Here is a 20,351-nt window from a genome sequence, read left to right on the forward strand (position 1 = left end):
TTAACATTGTATTGCTTATACCCAGCTCATTAAATATTTTCAAAACGTTTTGTTAATAGAAGAGAGCAATGGTAGTGTTGCCCTTAGACTTTTTGATATTGACAATTTATGCAGAGCATTAATAGTCTAACTTCAAGGAGGCATGTTAGCCTCAAAATTCAGCTATGCCATTGTCTCCAAATCATTGTGATGGACTAATTATTAGCAATTTGTTGAGCAGTCTGTTCCAAAAATCAAAGAAAGCAAACAGAATGCTCTCAAATGGCATTCATTTGGATGTCGGATGTATGAAAGCCTCTGCAAAGTGAAGATTTTGCTTTGGCAGCAGCAGAAGGCACAGTATTCTCTAGAGGCTGATGTGCATTGGCAGGAATCTTATGATGCTGCAGTGAAGCCCTGAAAGCCAATCTGAACATGTGCTTTGATCTGGAAGCACCATCATAAAATGTTCCATTCGGCAGGACTGCGATCCTTCATATTTAATGAGGACTTAAAGTAAATAAAAAGAAAACTTTTGAAATATGAACATGACTGAAGGAGATTAAATATCAGAAATCTAGCTCCAGCTTTCTATGGACCAGAACCCACCTCACACAACTTCTGGAGTAGTTCAAGTTTGCGACGAATCGAGCAAATGCTTTCTGAAAATGTTGACTGGAACAGGATGCAAAAAACTCTCTCTGAAAAGTTGGGTATTAGTGATAGTTCATAAAGGAACCTGAAGAAAGAGAGTCAAATGAAGAGGGAAAATATAATTCACATAAACATATGTTTAGCCTTATATCATTCCTAGCAATTATGTACTTAAGATACTGCACTTTCCTAATGGAAATAGCCCACACATCTCCTGGAGGATTCCTCTTTGGCTATAAGAGGCATGCTTACTGTTCAGGTTTGTCCAAAGACTTGGCATTTTCTTTTTCTTTGCATGATCTGCCATGCTTTTCAATTTTTTCCAATTCGTCTGTCTGTGCTCTCTGGAAAAAAGAAGACATATTTTTTCCCTGAAAATCTGGCCAATTAAACTCTAAAGATAATAATTGTCTTCCTACAAAAATCACTCTATATTTTCATATTCCTTAGCATCTGTTTGTAGTAAAACTTTACTTAATTCATGAGGCATTTTAAAGTGTAAATATGTTTAATGCAAACCAGATTACCTCGAAATCTTCCAAATAATGTTATTGACTATTAGTAATCTGCAAAAGATTTATTCATTCAAGCATGCATTGAGACAATACATTTTTCCTTTCCTGTTCTTTTGGCTGTTTATATACTCTCTAGGATGAAAGAATTTGCTTTTAAAGTGGTATTTCTCATTCAAAAATCAGTCAAGTTGAATTTGAATGTAATGTGATCCTAAAGATTTATGTAAAGTTATTTCTCTCATGGTAAAAGAAAGGGATTTATTTAACTATCTCAATCACTGTTCACTGCTATTTAGGCTATGAAAAGTTCACAATGCAAATTATTAGTTTGACTTTTAACGTGAACAACACAAAAATCACAGAACATAAACACAATGTTTGGGTCTCTTTTCCTGTATTTTCTTTTTGGTAGAATCATGTCTTTAAATTGATTTTCTTTTATATAAATGTATGTACTTCCCCTCCCATTCACACATGAAATCAGGATCAAATTTATTGTCCTAACTTCAATTTTTGTGAATCTCCATAAAATGTTTTAGCAGCATATAAAGAATGTTATAGACAGAGAAGAACAAATCTAGATTTAACTAGACTATTTTTTTTTACAGATTACTTTTATCTATGTACACTTGAGTAGGGCAGCTAGATGGTACAGGGAATAGAGTGCCAGGCCTAGAGTTCGGCAGTCCTGAGGTCAAATCTGGCCTTGGACACTTATTAGCTCTGTGACCCTGGGCAAGTCATTTATCCTCATTTACTTCATTTTCCTCATTTATAAAATGAACTGGAGAAGGAAATGGCAAACCACTCCAGTATCTCTGCCAAGAAAACCCCCAAAGGGATCACAAAGAATAGGACATGACTGAAAAACAACTAAACAACAACAAAGTACATTTTGATGTAGTCCATATTTTGTAAAGATAGAAAATCTGCCATGTTAAATTTTCTGAATGCATGAAAGGGCATGGGCAGAATCACATATCTTGTGTTTCAGTCAGTTTCACAGTAGATAAATTTCATTCTGTATAATTTGTTGTTAAAACACCAATACTGATCAAAAAAGAATCACTCTGATAGTCTGGATGGACTTTGGCCTCAGAAGTTTGAAGAAGATCTGCAGCGTCCTTGTGGTCCTGGATGATTTCAAAATGTGAGTTTTCTGATTGATGAGCTCATGTAAAAAAACTTGTCACCTACAATGAGGTATCTTTTAACAAGGAAAAAACAGACTAAGGGGAAATATTGATTCTTTGATGGTTTAATACATTGCATTTGGAATAAGGATGAAATATAAAATCTTAGGAGGCAAAGAACAGGAGAGTTTCTTACAAATACCCAGTTGCAGCAAAAAAAAATTGGAAAACTATTTGCAAAACTCAGTTCAATAAATATTTATTTAGTTCTCACTATGAACAGAGCACTTTGAAAGGTACATACATAGAATAAGATGGGGTTTTTGCTGTCATGGAGGCTTATACTCTAGTATGAGTCATCATGATATAGTAAAAAGTGTTTGGGCTTTGTAATTAGAGGGTCAGGTTTAACTCTTTCTTCTGTTGCATATCTGTGTGACTATGGACAAATTACTTAGCCTTTCTGGGTCCCAGTTTCCTCATTTGTAAGTAATGACACAGACCAGATGACTTCTTAGATGCCTTCCCACTCTACATATTTTGAACCTATGGTACATACATCACTTACTATAATCTACCGCAATGTATTATTGCATAAGCTTTAGAAAATGCATGGGTAGCGATTAAACAGGTAGACCAGGGAGGATATTACAGGTAGAGGGAACAGTGTTATGAAAATATTTTTGAGTTAATATTTATTCTTCAGATAAATATGGAAATTATCCTAACAGTTTAGAGATGGAATTACTAAACTTTATTCACTTAAATGTTTCTGTATAAGTCAGACCAAGAGAAGAACAAGTGATGATGCACAGTCTAAGCAGAAATATTTCTTCCCTGATACTATGACATAAATCAATCAGTAAACATTTATTAAGTGCCTGCTGTGTGTTAGGTGTTGTGCTAAGTGATAGGGATTTAAACAAAAGCAAAAGACAGTGCCAGCTTTTGCAGAGTCCATAATCTAATGGGAGAGAAATTGAGCAAACAAGTATGTACAAACAAACCACAGCCAAGATAAATACAAAATAATGAACAGAAGGAAGACCTTAGAATTAAAGGGGCTGGTAAAGGCTTCCTGTAGATGAGATTTTAGTTGAAATGTCAAGGAAGACAGGGAAGCCATGAAGAAGAACATTCCAAGAATGGGGGACAGACAGAGGAAATAACTGGAACCAAGAGAAGGAAGGTCTAGCTCCTGAAACAGCAAGGAAGCCAGCATCATTGAATCAGAGTACCTGGAACCTGAGTAGCCCAAAGCTCCTCTTACTGCTTTTCTGGAAAAGGACAGGACTTTAAAAAGCCAAACTTAACTCGGGTGGGCTTGGGTCCTATGACACTCAAATTCCCTCCAGGATCCACCTCCACCCCACTTCCATGATGCTCAGAGGTTCACACTCATCACAAAGGAGACTAAAGACAAAATTTAAATTGAGCTACCCTGCAAGAAAACTTTGACACTGACCTCAGAATCACATCATATTAGTGTTTTCAAAAACAGAACTATGATAAAGGCTAGAAACATTTGGCAGCTAAGTGGCACAGTAGATAGAGTGCCAGGCCTAAAGTCAGGAAAACACCTTCTTGAGTTCAAATTTGACCTCAGATACTTACTGTGTGACCCTGGGCAAGTCATTTAACCCTGTCTGCCTCAATTTCCTCATCTATAAAATGAATTGGAGAAGGAACATCAAGTGAGGTAATGAGGAGTTGGACACAACTGAAAAAAATGACTCTTTCAAGAAATATTTTAAAATGTGCAGGACTTTACCACAAAATGTAACTCAAGGGTGGCTAGGTGGCACAGTGAATAGCGCACTGGCCATGGAGCCAGGAGGACCTGAGTTCAAATCTTACCTCAGACACTTAACACTTACTTGTTGTGTGACCTTGGGCAATTCACTTAACACCAACTGCCCTGCTTTCCCCCCTCTAAAAAGAAAAAAAAATTAACTCAAATTCTGGTTTTCAAACTAATAAAAACACTGGCATCATTAGGAACTTAAAAAGAAAAAATGAGGGCCTATTCTACTTCATCACCAATCCTTTTAATACTCATAAAACCCAATGCATAAAATAGTTGAAAAATAATTATCTATATATCTCTATATACACATACACATGCATATATGTGTATGTGTATATACATATATATGTGTGTGTATGTGTGTGTATCTATATATATTAGATTGTACCAGAAGAACTAACAGTAGGAGCCTACCTCACCTGATTCTCCAACTATCTGAGGGTTTTAACAATAGTATGGATACTAGATGCAAAAACCTGAATTAAAACTATCTTATACATATAAATGATTGGGTTTGCACACTACTTCCCAAACCATACTCCATCCCCCACACCCAACATGCCACAGAGGCCCTTTAATCCCCACTTTACTAGGGACAGGAAGTAATCAAGCCTGACAGCACTACTTGATGGCTAGGGCAGGAAGTTCTACCCACACCTGAGGTCCTACCAAACCTAATGTACCTTCCCATTTCTCCCCTTTTGGGAGATTGTCACTCTTATTTTGTCTTTAATGATTAAGTGATTTCACTCCAGGCAATTTCTTTCCCACTATGTACATTCCAAACTCTTTAATCTCCTTCTTCCTTTTTTTCAAAATCTTATCCAATTTCCTCAAGAGAAATCTCTGCCACCTCTCCATCTTCAATTCAGTTGTCAGAGGAAAAACAACCCTAACTATAGGTGACAGGCATTAGGACAGTGTTAGTGATACAACTTAAAAATAAAAAAGAAAAATTTAGGTTTTTAAGTGAAATGAAAAAAAAAATAAACCGGTGTGATCAGACTTTTAACTCCTTGAAGTGCTGAGAAGCCATTCATAGGAAATATCTACCCTTCTTCAATTTAACATGCATATCATATTCCTCCAGCACTATCAAGATGATAACTTAAATATAAAGCCATATATAAACATATTTAAATATGCGAAAATATAATTATATATGAATATTATATGAATTTTTTGGTTCTTTCTGTTAGTTCTTTTTGGTTAGTAATTGGGAGGCAGCAGGCTGAGTTTCTTTTACTGGTTCACTGAAGTCAATTTAGCGAATTTTGTAAACATCTAACATGTAACTGACAGCATACTTTTCAGTAAGGGAGATACAAAAATGAATGAAAAATGGTTCCTGCCCTCAAAGTGATCAGAATGTAAGTTCTATCACTACATGCCTGTGTGATCTTGGGCAAGTCCCTAAATTCCTCAGGGCCTTAGTTTTCTCATTTGTGAAATGCAAAATGGGATGCAGATGAATTCTAAGTCCTAAAATGCCTTATAAAAGATTGTATTAAATTCTCAAAAGTTTTTTCCCTACTTTTTTTTTCTCTTCAAGTATACATTATTTCAGCAGCAAAGTGAATTAGTATTTGAGAGGACAGTCTGTGAATTCAGTTATTATTTGTTAACATGGTTTCTATTGCAAAATGTGCTCTAAGTGCCAAACAACTCATTTGCAGATGAACTTTTAGATCCTAACTTGTTTGTAAGATGTGAACTTCTTGTATTAGTTTGCCAGTCACTTGGGGAAGAAAATCACAAACAGAGACAGAAGAAGAGGAACTAGAGATTTAGCTTTCTCTTTCTTTCCACCAGTCATATTTCAGTACTAGCATTCTTAGACAAAAGCAGAAAATTTTCTCCCAGCTGCCTGTCTTGGCAAGGACCACACACTGATATACATTCTTATGGTGCCTTATAAACAATAAAACACGGCAGAGGTGACCATTATCCTTACAAAAATTCTCTATGTCTTAAAATATTCTCAAAGGTGAGGAGTAGAGGCCATTTCAAAATACTGTAATGAAAAGAACTTTGGACTTAGAGTCAAGAGAGTAAGTTTAAAATCCACTTTAGATACTAGCTCTGTGATTATACTTCAAGGTAATAAACATCTTAGATCCTCAATTTCTTCATCTACAAAAAGAGAATACTTGCATTACCTAATCTTATAGGAATGTCACAAGAAAAGTGATTTGTATACCTTAAAATGCACAATGTGAGTTGCAATGGTTGGTAATGATTGATTTGTCAGAATCAGAAAAACTAATGATAATCTTGTAAATAATAATAAAAAATTCTCCTGAAGTACATACTTCATATTTTGTGCTGATTCTTCTATTTCGTCCTAAGTGGGGAGATTAAGTGAGTAGAGAACCCACAAGTATTCACTGGAGGAATATCTTTCAGACCTTGTTGGCCAAGAAAGAAAACTTGCCAGAGAGTCTGTACATGTTGCCATAAATAATACCCTTCTCCCTCTCCCACTTTCCAACTAGATTCAGCAGGTATAACTATACACCTGACACAAGGTATGAATGTATCCTGTAGCTTGTCTGGTGGTCAACAAAGAGAAATTCTTCATGAAGTTAAAAACAGTTTTTGAACAGCTATGTTAAAAATAAATGAAAGAACATCTCTTAAGGTTAGCAGAATACGAGAACTATTGGGTTAACGCCTATGCTTTTTTTATAAGGTAGATGTGTGACATTTCATTTATTTATTCACAACTTCCCTTAAGACACTGAACTCTATCCTACATATATCTATCTATATGTGTATATATATATATGTACATATATATCTTATGATGTATTCTTGTATGCTTGTTAACTATGCATATATATTGCAACCTGGTGGATAGGGGTGCCAGTCTGAATCAAGAGAAAGGGCTAATAAGCCATTTTCTATTTTGACATGCATTTTCATGGAGTTTTGACCACTTATATTAATAAAGTGACATTTACTGAGGCCTTCCTATATGTAAAGGACTGTATTAGCTATTATGAGTGATATAAAACTACAGGACTGGGGTATAGGCTCAATGGATCAATCAATAAGCAGTACCCTATGAGTCAGGGACAGTGTTAAACACTGTGACTAGAAAGACAGAAGTAAAATACACTACTCTTAAAGAGCTTATTAACAATGGACCCCCCAGGTAAATGTGGGCAAAAGAAGATTGGTAGTTGTAGTAGCAACCACACTGGCAGACCCACGATGGCTACTAGCACAGTGTAATAGTAATGGTAATTTGAAGATCTTCCCTGCTTTGAAAATATACTCTGCCCCCTAATAGGCTGAATGTAATCACATGGAGGCTATGGTGGGAAGAGTTTGCTGAAGGGTGGAACAGATCCCATAGGAAGCTGGGAGTCAGAGCCAGCTAGACAGCTGGGAGGAAAGCATGCTTCTGAGGGAGACAGATATGCATATGAATAAATATTGGGGGGTTTTCACCTGCTGTGACAGCTAGGCTTGTGTTGGTTTGTTGGAAGGCTAATGGATGGTGTGGCAATTATGCTCTGGGAAAAGGTGGACTGGAGTAGGGAGTAGTTCATATGAAGTTGGGAGACCAAATAGGATGTTATTGCAATAGGTCAGGAAAGATAAGGTGAGTGCCCAAACTAACGTGACATTGGTAAGAAGTGAGCATTTGTGAATGATAGAATGAGGATGGAAAAAATTAGAGTTAGCAACTGATTGGGTATGTAAAATTATGAGAGTGGGGAATAGAGCATGACATTGACATGGGAAAGCTATATGTTTGGGAGAATGGTGATTCCTTAAACTTAACAGGGAAATTTAGAAGAGGGGTCAGATTTAGAGGAAAATGACAATGAATTCTGTTTCGGAAATAGTGAATTCCAGGTGTCTTTGAGTGATACAATTCAAAATGTCTAATAGGTGATGTTGAACTAGAGGTCTACTGAAAGAATAAAGCTGGATATCTCTATCTGGAAACCATCTATGGAGAAATGATAATTATAACTACAAGCAACTTTTTCCTTGTTCTTCCAGCTATTAATGTATTCACCTTTCTTTCTATTAGGGTTAGGTGACTTGTCCAAGGTCACACAGCTAGTAAATGTCTGGAGGCAGATTGAACTCACTTCCTCCTGACTTCAGTACTAGTGCTCTATCCACTTTACCACCTCCCCCCTTTTTAAAAATATCTTCACCTTTCAGATTATCTTCATATACTTTTGTATATATCTTGTATGCACCTAAATGTTTACATGTTTTATCACATATTAGCATTTAATCACCTTGAGAGCATGAACTATGTGGTTTTTGTTTTATGGTGCTTTTCATTATGTCTCCAATGTTTAGCACAGTATTTGGCAAATAAAAAGTCAAGTCAAATCAATAAGTATTTATTAAGTGCTTACTATATGCCATGGCACCATGCTAAGCTCTGGGGATACAAACACAAGCAAAAAGAAAGCCAGTCTCTGCTCTCAAAGAGCTAACATTTTTGAGAAAGCTGAGGCACAGTGGAAAACTCTAGGTAGTCAGAAGGAGAGCCAGGAGAGAAATTTATAACTGTATAATGACTGATTGCCATAATCCATGGAACCTGATAAAATTAACAAATGATAAAGTATATAGAGAAAAGATATTGGGAAATAGGTCCAGGAGATTGTATGGAGATATAAATAGATATATAGATAGATATAGATAGTTATAGATAGATAGATATAGATGTACAGTTAGTGGGAATCTTATTGCATGATGAACCAGCAAAGGAAACTGAAAAAAAAAAACTCTCTGACAGCTAAGAGAAGCAGGAGAGAGCAATGCCACAAAAAAGATCTTTCGTTTTTCTCTTTGATTCTCTTAATATTCAAAAGGAGAGAGAGTCTGTTTATCAATTAAGAGATTGTCATTTAAGAGCGAACAGTTTCACCTAAGTGATGATTTCATAAATCAGAGAGGGTTTGCAAGAAAGTGAGCTGAGAGGAAATAGAGGCAACCAGAGTAGAGACTTCTTTTGAAGGATTTGGCTAAGATAGACAAGAGAGATTTAAGATCATAGCTAAAAGGGATGAAAGGATCTAGTGATTTTTTTTAAAGGTGGAGAAGACATGGGTGTGTTTGGCAGCAGGGTAAAAACCAGTAGATACGGAGAGTTTCATGATAAGAGAGACATTGGGTCTCATAGGAGAGGCAATATGTGATACAAAATGGGAAGGGATGGGATCAAGTGTACATGTAGATCGTTTGGTTTTGGTGAGAGGGTGTAATGGGAATGGGAATTTGAAGATCTTCTCTGACCCTTAACAGACCTAGGGGGGAGTTTGAAGATGTCCCCTGCTTTGAAAGTAAACTCTGCCCCCTAATAGGGGGGATGGAACCTGTGATGGAGGGAATTTGCTGAAGAGTGGAGCAGAGCTCACAGGAAGCTGGTTGAGAACTAGCCAGGCTCAGGGAGGAGAGGCTGCTCATTAAAGAGATAGAGAGGTTTGTGAGTAGATATTGATCTTATATTGGTTTGTGGGAAGGCTGAAGGATGCTGTGGCTCTAATTGTTATTACGCCTTCTCAATATCTTTGGTACTATGATGGAATTGGCTTACTGGTTTGGGGCTTTGGTTTTCTGGTGTCTAAATAAATCCTTCAGTTCTATCCTCTATCTGGACAGTTTGGCATATTTTTGTGATCAAACGTCATGTGATTCTTATAGTCATGGTCTTTATCATGATTGTGGGTGCTGTAAATATTGCTTTGGTGCTACACCCTTGAATACAAATTTCCATAACTTTGACTTTATTACCAAGGTGGAAAACTAACACTGACAAAGGTTGAACAACTTGCCCAAGGTCATGCGACTATCTGAGGCAGAAATTGAAATTTTGTCTTCCTGACTCCAAGTATAACATTCTGCCTACTGTACCATTTCTCTAGTACAGGCTTCTTTGGGATTGCCTGCAACAATAACCACCATTTATATAATTTCAATACGGAAAAAAAATCAAGATTTCCAAGTAATTCACTAGTACAAAAGAACCCACTAGTACATTGGAGAGTACCTATATAATCTTTCGTAGGTAGTACTTTCTCTAATTACAAAAATTAATTTTTCAGTAGAGAATCTGTTATTTTTAAGAGCTACAGTTGTATAATATATGAAGTTCTCTCCTTCCCCTACCCAGTAGAAAATAATGACATATTATAGGTTTGCAAATGTCTTGGTTGAGAGGAAATTTCAAAATGGTGGTCCCATATACTATATGCAAGGCTAGACTTATTTATTCATTGGCTGAAATTTTTTTTCCCCAGAAAACTGGAATTGAATATCCATCGCTTAACCCCATATTGGCAAGTATGTATGCTACCAGAAACACTGAGCCAAAAGTACACAGATCACCATCTGGAAACATTTAACTTTCCAAACATGATCACTATTTAGGGAAATCATGATTAGAATTGTGCATCCTTGCTTAGAAGCTTGGTTATTTATCATCATCATAAGCCTGTCGCTCAGTGAATTTATATATTTATTTATTTTGTAAATTATAGGACAACAAGGAAATAACAAAGGGATACTCCCTTCAAACATAACATCCTCATACTCTAACAATGAATATTTTCTAAAGGATGACTGGTATTTTCAGTCAAAGATGCTGGTTAGGTAAATATTTTAATATTACAATAAAACCCTAGGATAACATGATGGTTCTCTGGTCAAATCACATCTATAAAAACCCAAAAGTTACATTTATGTCATGCTAATTTATATGACAGATCAAAGAGCCAAGATGCAGGAGATGATTCCATCCTCTAACATGAGCACTACAAAGGATTTTACATACATTAGTTAGTTGTAGTTTATTATTTCTTAGACACCTTCAATGGCTATTTGGTGTTGTATATTGGCAAAATAATTTTGGTTTAATATTGACTATTGTCTTTAAGGCTTATTACCATCACAATACTTATTGTGATAATTAATGATTTAGATATCAGAAGTCATTCACTGTAAGAGTGTGGAAAAATTAGTAGGGAGAGAAGGTGGGAGAAACAATTTTGCTTTTCTGTGTTGAGAAGTACAATAAAGTTTATAACTCCATGCCCTACCAAGTTACAAACTTTACTTCTCAAAAGAGAAAAGCAAAAGGCAGTTCTGAAAGGAAGAATAGCAATTTCTGTAAAGACCTAAAAACAATGCCAGAAGGAGACAGACATGGATTGTATAAACAATCCAGTACCACACACATAGGGACACTCAATAAATGTTCTCTTGGAGCTCCCTTAGGGACCAAAAGAGAGTTGCAATAAAAGTAGTGGTAGCCAAGTCTTTCCATTACTATGTTAAACTTTTACTTAAGATTTGAAGCACAATGAAAAGAAAAATGAAAGCCGCAGGGACGAAGGCTAGTGTCTGTGGTCATTAAAGTTTCAATATAGAAGCGTTATTATCATCATCATCACTGATAAAAACCTGGGACCTATCAAGTATACTAGTATCCCTTGTCACTTTCTAGGCAAATTTCAATTTAATCCAATACTTAGCATATAGCTACTAGGAGCAAAGACCTATAATAGACGCTGGAAAAAATACAAACATGAATAAATCAGGGTCCTAACCTCAAGGAGCTTATATTCTAGTAAGATAAATCACACACACACACACACACATGCATGCACACGGACATGCATACAAATGACTATAATACGAAATATTATAGGAACTCTGAACTGAAATTAGAAAAGTTGACGAAGTCTTGGCTTGCCTTTAGGCAGCTAAGTATTGCAGTGGATAGAGTACTGGACCTAGAGTTGTTTGGTCATTTAAGTTATGTCCAATTCTTCATGACCACACCTGGGGTTATCTTGGCAAAGATACCAGAGTGCTTTGACATATCCTTCTCTGGAATAAGGAAGATCTGAGTTTAAATCCAGCCCTTAAACACTTACAAATTGTGTGATCCTGGGCAGGTCACTTAACCTTTGTCTGTCTCAGTTTCCTCAAATGGAAAACAGGTATAATACTAGCACCTACCTCTCAGCATAGGTTCTTATTGTTAGGATAAAATGAGATAATTTTTGTTAAGCAATTTACAAATTATAAGGTGCTATAAAATGTTAATTGTTACTTGTATGCTTATGATAATTATTTCTTAAAATGGTGATAGAAGAAAAAAAACTACTTTTCCAGATATGAGTCTGACCAATAAGAAAGAACTGGTTATAAATGTTAAAATGACAGAAACCCTGAAAGAGAAGTAGACAATGCAAGTTTAATGAGGAGTGAAAAGTGGTAATAGTCTGAAGTACTTTCTCGATTCAGTATGAGTTGGTTTCAGAGTTCAGAAACAGGATCATGTTAGATTCCTATGGACTAAGATCTTAAGGCTAATTCAGCTTAAGAAATGCTGAGAAAATTATTCTGAATTGATGGTGGCACAAGAACAGATGGTTTCTTTGAAAAAGAAAAGTGAATGTGGTCTAAAGAGACCTACATGGCTGAATGGGGAATTAAAAAAAAATAATATAACACATCATATACATTCATATATATGTAGAGAGACATACATATATTTCTATATACACACACATATATGCATGTATGTCTGTATGATAATCATCTAATCAACAGTTTCCTTTATTAGTGTAAATCATTTTTACCCACTCACCTTTAATTCCATGAACTCTTGTTTATATATTTCTATAAATGATATGCTAGAATTTTTCTTTATTTCTTTTAATATTCCATGGGCATCAGTGAAATAATTAGGATGTCCATCTGTTATCCACTTTCACTACAGGATGAGATGATATGTTTTGTGATAATAAACAACCATTATATTTGCTTTTTGCAATTTCTGTTGAGTAAAACTACTGCTACTATGAAATAGCCTATTTATGCCCATCTTTCCCTTGCCTTTTAGATTACTTTATGAACTGATTAATTACCTCGAATTTTCATCCTTCAGAGACTATAGAGTTCCAACAAATCACAATAGAATAACATTACTGGAGAGATACTGGTTTTAGAAAAATGGAATTTGGGGCCAGGAGTCTGGGATCACTAAAAATGCTTTTTTTGTCGTTGTTCAGTCATGTCCAACTCCTCATGATATTATTTGGGGTTTTCTTGGCAAAGACACTAGAGTTGTTTGTCATTTCCTTTTCCAACTCGTTTTACAAATTAGGAAACTGAGGTAAACAGGGTTAAGTGATATGCCCAGTCACAAAGCTAGTAAATATCTGAGGCTGGATTTGAACTCAGGTCTTCCTCACTCCAGGCCTAGTGCTCTGTCCATTGTGCCACCTAGCTGCCCTAGAGTCACATAATTACAAAAATACATTCTAGTCCAATCTCCATCTTTAAATCAAGTCCATTCTCTATTGTCAAATCATCTCTGAACCCAGTTCTGTTTTTGGAGTCTGAATCTGCAGTTGTAGATCCAAAATGAATAGGAATTTTTAAATTAGCTCAATAGGTAGGTAATTAACTACTTATTATAGTGTATGACATATACTTTGCATCTATTTTTTTCTTTGATTAAGCTCCTCTCTTCTGAGTGGCTGTGGATTTCACTGATAAGGCTGTATATTATATTAGACCTTTATGCAATCAATACAATGTCATCTACAAAAAGCATTTGATGACTTTGTAATTTATATGGAATACCATGTCAATTTGGACTTAAGACAATGTATCCTCTGCTACAGTAGCAAACAGTTTAGTTCAATATCTTCAATATGTGCTTCTTGGTTTTATGCCCTTCTTGATATGAGGAATCAGAGATCATTGAATAAAGTTATTTCTAGGATTGCACATAGGACAGATTCTTATAGATGTCAACATGGGCATAAAAAAGGTGTTGTTTTTTAATGAAGTCTGCAAAATTATACATTTCTTTACCAATGCTATTCAATCAGAAATTAAAACACTTTGGGATCTTATATCCCCTCTACCACTCAGTTATCTATATGACTGAATATGTGATCTGCTATAGAAACCTGACTCTGAAAGCCTGCCTTTTTTTCTGATATTTTCATTAAGGAAGTGTTCAATATATACACAGATCAATATTATAATTTCATGGGAATGAGAAAGTATACATAAGTTACTGATTTCATATATATACTGATAGTTACTGATTTCACCCTAATCATTGTTTTGGGGAGCAAAAGCAGAATCCTTACTTTTCCTACTGTTTTGGGAATTACCACCTTTTCAGAATATTTTGAAAACCAATTCAAATGCCTTTAAAATTGTGTTACATTCATTCAGCAAGGAGTACTTTGGCATGTATATCTCATTGGACTCAGCCACATTTAACTTATTTCCTATTCTTAAGTGCCATATAAAATACACCATTTACTAAGTTGGTGTCTAATTTTGGGGTTTCTACTGTCATCCATAATGAAATATTGTTTCAGATAGGCTGGCAGATCTATTCAATTTCATATCTATTTGTTGCCTTCCTTTTAGTTTTATCTATAAATGCTCTTGGGATTTTCTTTTTCTTTTTTTGTTGTTGTGGTTTTTTGCTTCTTGGAGGGCAGTTGGGGTTAAATGACTTCCCCAAGGTCACAAAGCTAGTAAGTGTTAAGTGTCTGAAGCTGAATTTGAACTCAGGTCCTCCTGACTTCAGGGCTGGTGCTCTATTCACTGCACCACCTAGATGCCCTCGATGGATCAGACTTTCCAAGGAATTGTTATCCACTCTATTATATTTCAAACATTTCTAATAATTTTCTATTATCATATATTATAATACTTTGTGAATGAGCTTGTATTATATAAGGTCTGCCTCTGGTCTTCCATTTTGTTTTACTTGGCCAAGAAATGAAACGTTTGCTGGTTGAGGCATTTTCTGGGCCTTTTTGGTGTATTAATTATTTAAACTGGTTAATCCTCTTTAACAAATAGTAATAATCAGGAATAATCAGAATTAATGTCTTTATCTGATCTAGTTTCAATCTTTCAAAGTGAATACCTTATTTAAATATGACCAGCAATTTTAATTGTATACAGAGTCTTCAAATCTTAATCCTTTTTCTAGTTTGGTATTACTTTTGACCTTTACTCCAACTAGTTTAAGATCTGCCTACCGAGAGACATCTGATTCAAAAATGATTCCCATGGTGGGAACCAGTTATTTCCTGTCCATTAAGATCCAATCAATATCATTTTTGGTGTGTGATGTTGTTTGACATGTCCAAAACCTTCTGACTCAGTCTCTGAATAATGTTTTCAGGACAGAATTTTTTTTAAAGCTATCTACAAGCTTCTTATATCTTTAGTTTCTTAATCCCTAACCATATTTACAACAAATCTTTTGCTGGCCTTCTCTATGCCCATAATCCTGCTGATGTCACTTGTTACTGATGCATGTCATGACTTAATGTAGAGGAGCCAATCAAATTCAGTATAAAATGTATTTATCCAGATCTTGCCAAATAGATAGCTGCAGACTTTTCAGTGGTGATCAGTTTGCTTAAAATCATGAATGTTACAGAATGAGATGACCAAAAGTTCCACGAAAAATATCTCTTGTCACTTTTAGACACATCCAATTTATGCCTACTCCTTTATTAATGTGCCCAAGAATAGTCAGTGAACTATTCTTTCATATGACTGGAATAAAAAAAAAGAGTGGGATAATCCCATAATAATAACAGGGGGGCTCCAGTAAAAAGATGAGTATATGATTTTACTTAAGGTAAGCTATATTAAGGTGGGGAAAGGGATGATGACACTGCAATGGCAAGGATAAAGGAAAGTGAGGGGTTGAAGAAGGAGAAGAGAAAGGAGATTCTCAGACACGTAGTAGCTGTGTGACCCTGGGTAAGTCACTTAACCATATTTGCCTCAGTTCCTCATTTGCGAAATGAGTTGGAGAAGGAAATGGCAAACTACTCTAGTATCTTTGCAAAGAACATCCCAAATGGGGTCATAGACACAATTGAAATGACTCAACAACAATAACAAATGAGATCTCTCCAAACCAAAGCAACTGAACAAGAAGACAACTCAGTAAGAAAGTCGAAACATTATTAACATTACTTCTTTGCAAAAGATGGGGCTTTATCCATTTAGCATGCAAACAGTGAATTATCGCTTCACTTTTTTTGTGGTTTTATTCATTTATTTCTTCTGCATTAAAAAAATCCTGCTCAATTCTGTCTTATCAAGAGGAATGATTTAAAATTACACATATTGTAAATGTCATTTCTGTCATTTAGGAAAATATTCTATTTTGTAGTATGTTACCCATTCATGTAGTATATTATCCTTTATTTCCCTGAAAAACGCTAAGACAAAGCATCTGAATGCCATATTTCTGAAACTATTGGGATTGGGGAAGAGAGAAGAGCAAAAGCGTCCATAGCAGTTCACTGGAGAGAAACCCAAAATTCAACTCGCCCCCAAATATAGAAGTCAAGCTCCTGAGCTTGAATGGCAAAGAAAAACGTTGTAGAACTGCCTGCAGGAGGCAGTTTGCCATATGATTGTCTTATAAATGACTACTACTATATATCATGTAGGACAACAGAAAAAAAAAAAAATATATATATATATATATAATTAAAAGCATGTGAAGCAGTACGCCAAAAAGCTAAGGAAGATGAGTTACATAACTTAATATAAAACTGCATATTTTCCTTCCTGAAAGAAAAAGTACCTTAACAATAGGTTTAATTTTAAAATATTCTTCTTGATAAAAACAGAACTGAAAAGGATTTTTAAACTGCATAAGGTAAGCAAAGATATACAGGTACAAAAATGTGAGGTGATAGTTCAACGTTTATATGATACATGGAGAAAACTCCATCTTCTTCAAGAAGCCTTTCCCACTTCCCCTTAATCTTAGTGCCTTCCCTTGAAAGAGACTATTCTCAATTTGTCCTCTATATATCTTATTGTACATAGTCATTTGTATACTATCTCCCCCAATTGACTATGAACTCCTTGAGGGCAGGGCTTTTTTTTTTTGGCCTTTCTTTGTATTCCCAACACTTATTACAGTGTCTGATACCTTATAGACATTTAATAAATGCTAACTATCTGACAAAATTGAGAAGATTCTAGTTTCCCTAGTTTTCTAGGTACTTGAAGTGTGATCATGAGAAAGAAAGATTAGACTTGTCCTGATGGGTCCTGGAGGCAGAACTAGGAGCAATAGATAGAAGTTCCTGAAAGGAAGGTCTTGGTTCAATATATGGGAAAATCAAAACAAAAACAAAAGCTTTCCAACAAATAAAGATGATTGAAAGTGAAAAGCTACTTTGGGAGGCAGCAGTTTCCATTTTACTAAAGATCTTTAAGCTGGAGAAAAGGAGGGTCCTTTTAACTGTAGAAAGAAACAAAAGTGTCAGTGTCCAAAGTTGGGAGAAAATTGATTTTCCAAATTATGGTGTAATTTTTTAAGCTTAATTTCTGGAAGAGTATTAAAAGACATGAAATATATGGCTCATGGCCCTTAGAAAAGGGAAGCAATAATCAATAGGAGTAAACATGGATTCATCAGAAAAAAGACCTGGCATATTAAGCTCATTTCCTTTATCAGACTTATTTAACTGCTAGATTAGAGGGTTGCTACAGATATGGTATATTTACTTAGTGAAACATATTAGTATAGCATTGGAGAGATGTGAGTTAAAAGTCCAATTTGATTTTTAATTACTTGACATTGAAAAAGTAGTAATTCATGGATCATTATCAACCTAGAGAAATATCTCAAGGATTGGTCCCCAGGGATCTGTGCTTGGCTCTATTCTTGGGTGGATAGATATATGGAAGAAAGGGAGGGGGGAAGGAAGAAAACATTCCTTTATTGACTATGTGTCAATCTCTTTGCTAAGTTCTTTCCAAATACTATCTCATTTCATCTACATTTTTATTAATGACTTAGATAAATAACAAGTTGAGAGATCATCAGATCTGTGAACAAGATTAACCTGGTGAGAATACCTAACACACCAGATAATAGGATAAGGATTTTTAAAAGATCTTAACAGAATAGAATGAAATCTGAGTACAGTACTGAATTAGCAATAAAAATAAAAGACTGCAAGGTGGTGCAATGGATAGAATGCAACAATATAACAGCAGTATAGGGGAAGCATAAAAAGGTAGTAGTTGATATGAAAAAAAAATCTGGGAATTTTATCTGGCTAGCAACTGAATACAATATACATCAGCAAAAATTGAATATAATCTTAGGAAGTGTAGTGTCCTGAACCATAAAGCACACATTTATTAAACATCTATTTTATATGGACGACTGTATTAGGTGATGTAGTGATAACAAAGTTCACATAAAACATGGTCATTTCCATCAAGGATCATGTAGTATACAAAAGATGATAGTACTATTGTTTTCTGTCCCATGAATATAATACCTTGAATATTGTATGTCACTTCTGGGTTCTACATGTTAGTGAGACCAATGAAAAGCTACAGCACAGGGAAAAATGACCAGTAAGTATTCATAGGATAATAGATTTAGAGACTGGAGCCTTGACGAATGAGGATGAGTTGGGGTAACTTGGCAATGTTTAATCTAGAGAAGAGATAGGTTAAGGGGTATGGGGGGGGCAGAATTGCCTTGAAGTATATAAAAGACTGTCATATAGATAATAAATTTATTCTTTCTGGTCCCACAATAGAACAATGAGTAGACGTTGCAGGGAAGCAGATTTCAGGTGCATATATGGAAAATTTTCCTCACAATTAAAGTTGTTCAAAAGTAGAATTGACCATTTGAGTAGGTAGTGAAATTCTAGTCATTGTAGTTCTTAAAGGACAACCTGAGTGCCCTCTTAGCCAGGGAAATGTTAAAGAAGAGATTCTCATTCAGGAACTGGTTGTACTAAATGAACTGATGTCCTTTCCAAGTAAGACATTCTATGATTTCACAAGTTAACTGCCTGATCTTCCTTTGATCCACTCACTAAGCAAAGACCCCCATAGAAAAAAGGATAAGTGTTAGCATATGTTGCCTATAGGCTAGATGTTACAATGTGAAGTGATGCTGAAAATAGCAAGTGATTACCTTTCACAATTAGACTATTAATCTAAGGCAAGAGAAGGGCAAGGAAAGGAAGGAGGGCCCTAGAGCTTTAAAAATGATAACAGTTTGAGTTAGTTACTTCTTATCATCTCTTAAATTTACATTAAAGAAGTCACTAATTTTGAGGTCCAAACAGGGAGCAGCTGGAAAACATCATAATGCTTAGTATTCTTTTTCCAGCTAAACAACTGCATTTAACTCCTTAAACATATTCCATAAAACATCATGAAAGCACTATTAGTATAAACATAATATTCCTTTTCTTAAAATGATAATAAAATACTATTAATTCTTTGAATCTGAAAAATTAAAAACAATCTCAAAATTAATTTCATGATTTTGAACACACATGTATATATGCACACACATACACACATATGCATATATATAATTAAAATTCTATTCCCTACATTATATGAAATACATTAACCTTTCTTAGTAGGATTTAATCTGAAAACCAACTTTGTAGTGTTTTAGGAGATATCCCTTAAAAAAATGGACAATGTAGCAGAGATAAAACTTGATTTGCCCAAAGAATAAATGACTGTGATATTGAAACTTTCAATGTGTACTGTACAATTGACAAACACCAATATGCTATAATAGATTGGTAAATCAGTCATATATATTATACATTTCCCAAAGGATAAACTAGTTAGGAAGCACACTATGAGGTTGAAAATAAACTTACAATAAGTCAACGCATTTGATTGGGGGTAGGGGTGAAATTTAAATTTAAAATAAGTAACAGAATGAAAAATGACTTGGAAATTTCACAAAAACATCATTTTTTATTAAAGAATCATGACCATTTTAACCTTCATTTTCTGCAAATTTCAATGCTTTCTCTCTAAAAGTAAAAAAAGATAGGCAAAATTTTTATATTTTCAGTAGCAAAGCTCATCCTAAAAAAGACAGGACTGTAATTTATGTTTTTTATTAAATCCATAGATTCAGTCTGTTACTAATTCAAGATCTTAAGCCTTTTTTTTCTTTTTGGAAGTTTTGAAATTCACCTTTAAGTATGTTTATAGTTGAAAATAAGCATACTTGCAAGGTTTCCATGAACCAACTCGATAAAACAATGAAATATGAGAGTATGGTTTTAGGAACCGTTGAAGTGGAGAAAGTCAATACTCCCAAATTTGTTTGAAGAAACTGATGATTAAATGTTCCTTAAAACATGAATCAATTAAAATCTTCTAGGAAGTTATGGGAACACAGATGGTTAA

General features: G+C 34.9%; 1 protein-coding gene across 1 annotated transcript in view; it reads right to left on the bottom strand.

Moving 5' to 3' along the window:
* The window catches only part of FMN2 (formin 2), a 494,077-nt gene that overhangs the window by 172,355 nt on the left and 301,371 nt on the right, over positions 1–20,351 (bottom strand). The window contains 2 exon segments of the mRNA XM_069064483.1: positions 589–718; positions 886–977. Of these exon segments, the coding sequence (XP_068920584.1) occupies positions 589–718; positions 886–977 (222 nt within the window).

This window comes from Petaurus breviceps, unplaced genomic scaffold, assembly GCF_028583685.1.
Source record: "Petaurus breviceps papuanus isolate PSGF00001 unplaced genomic scaffold, PetGlider_PUasm1.0 90633, whole genome shotgun sequence".
Lineage (NCBI taxonomy): Eukaryota > Metazoa > Chordata > Mammalia > Diprotodontia > Petauridae > Petaurus > Petaurus breviceps.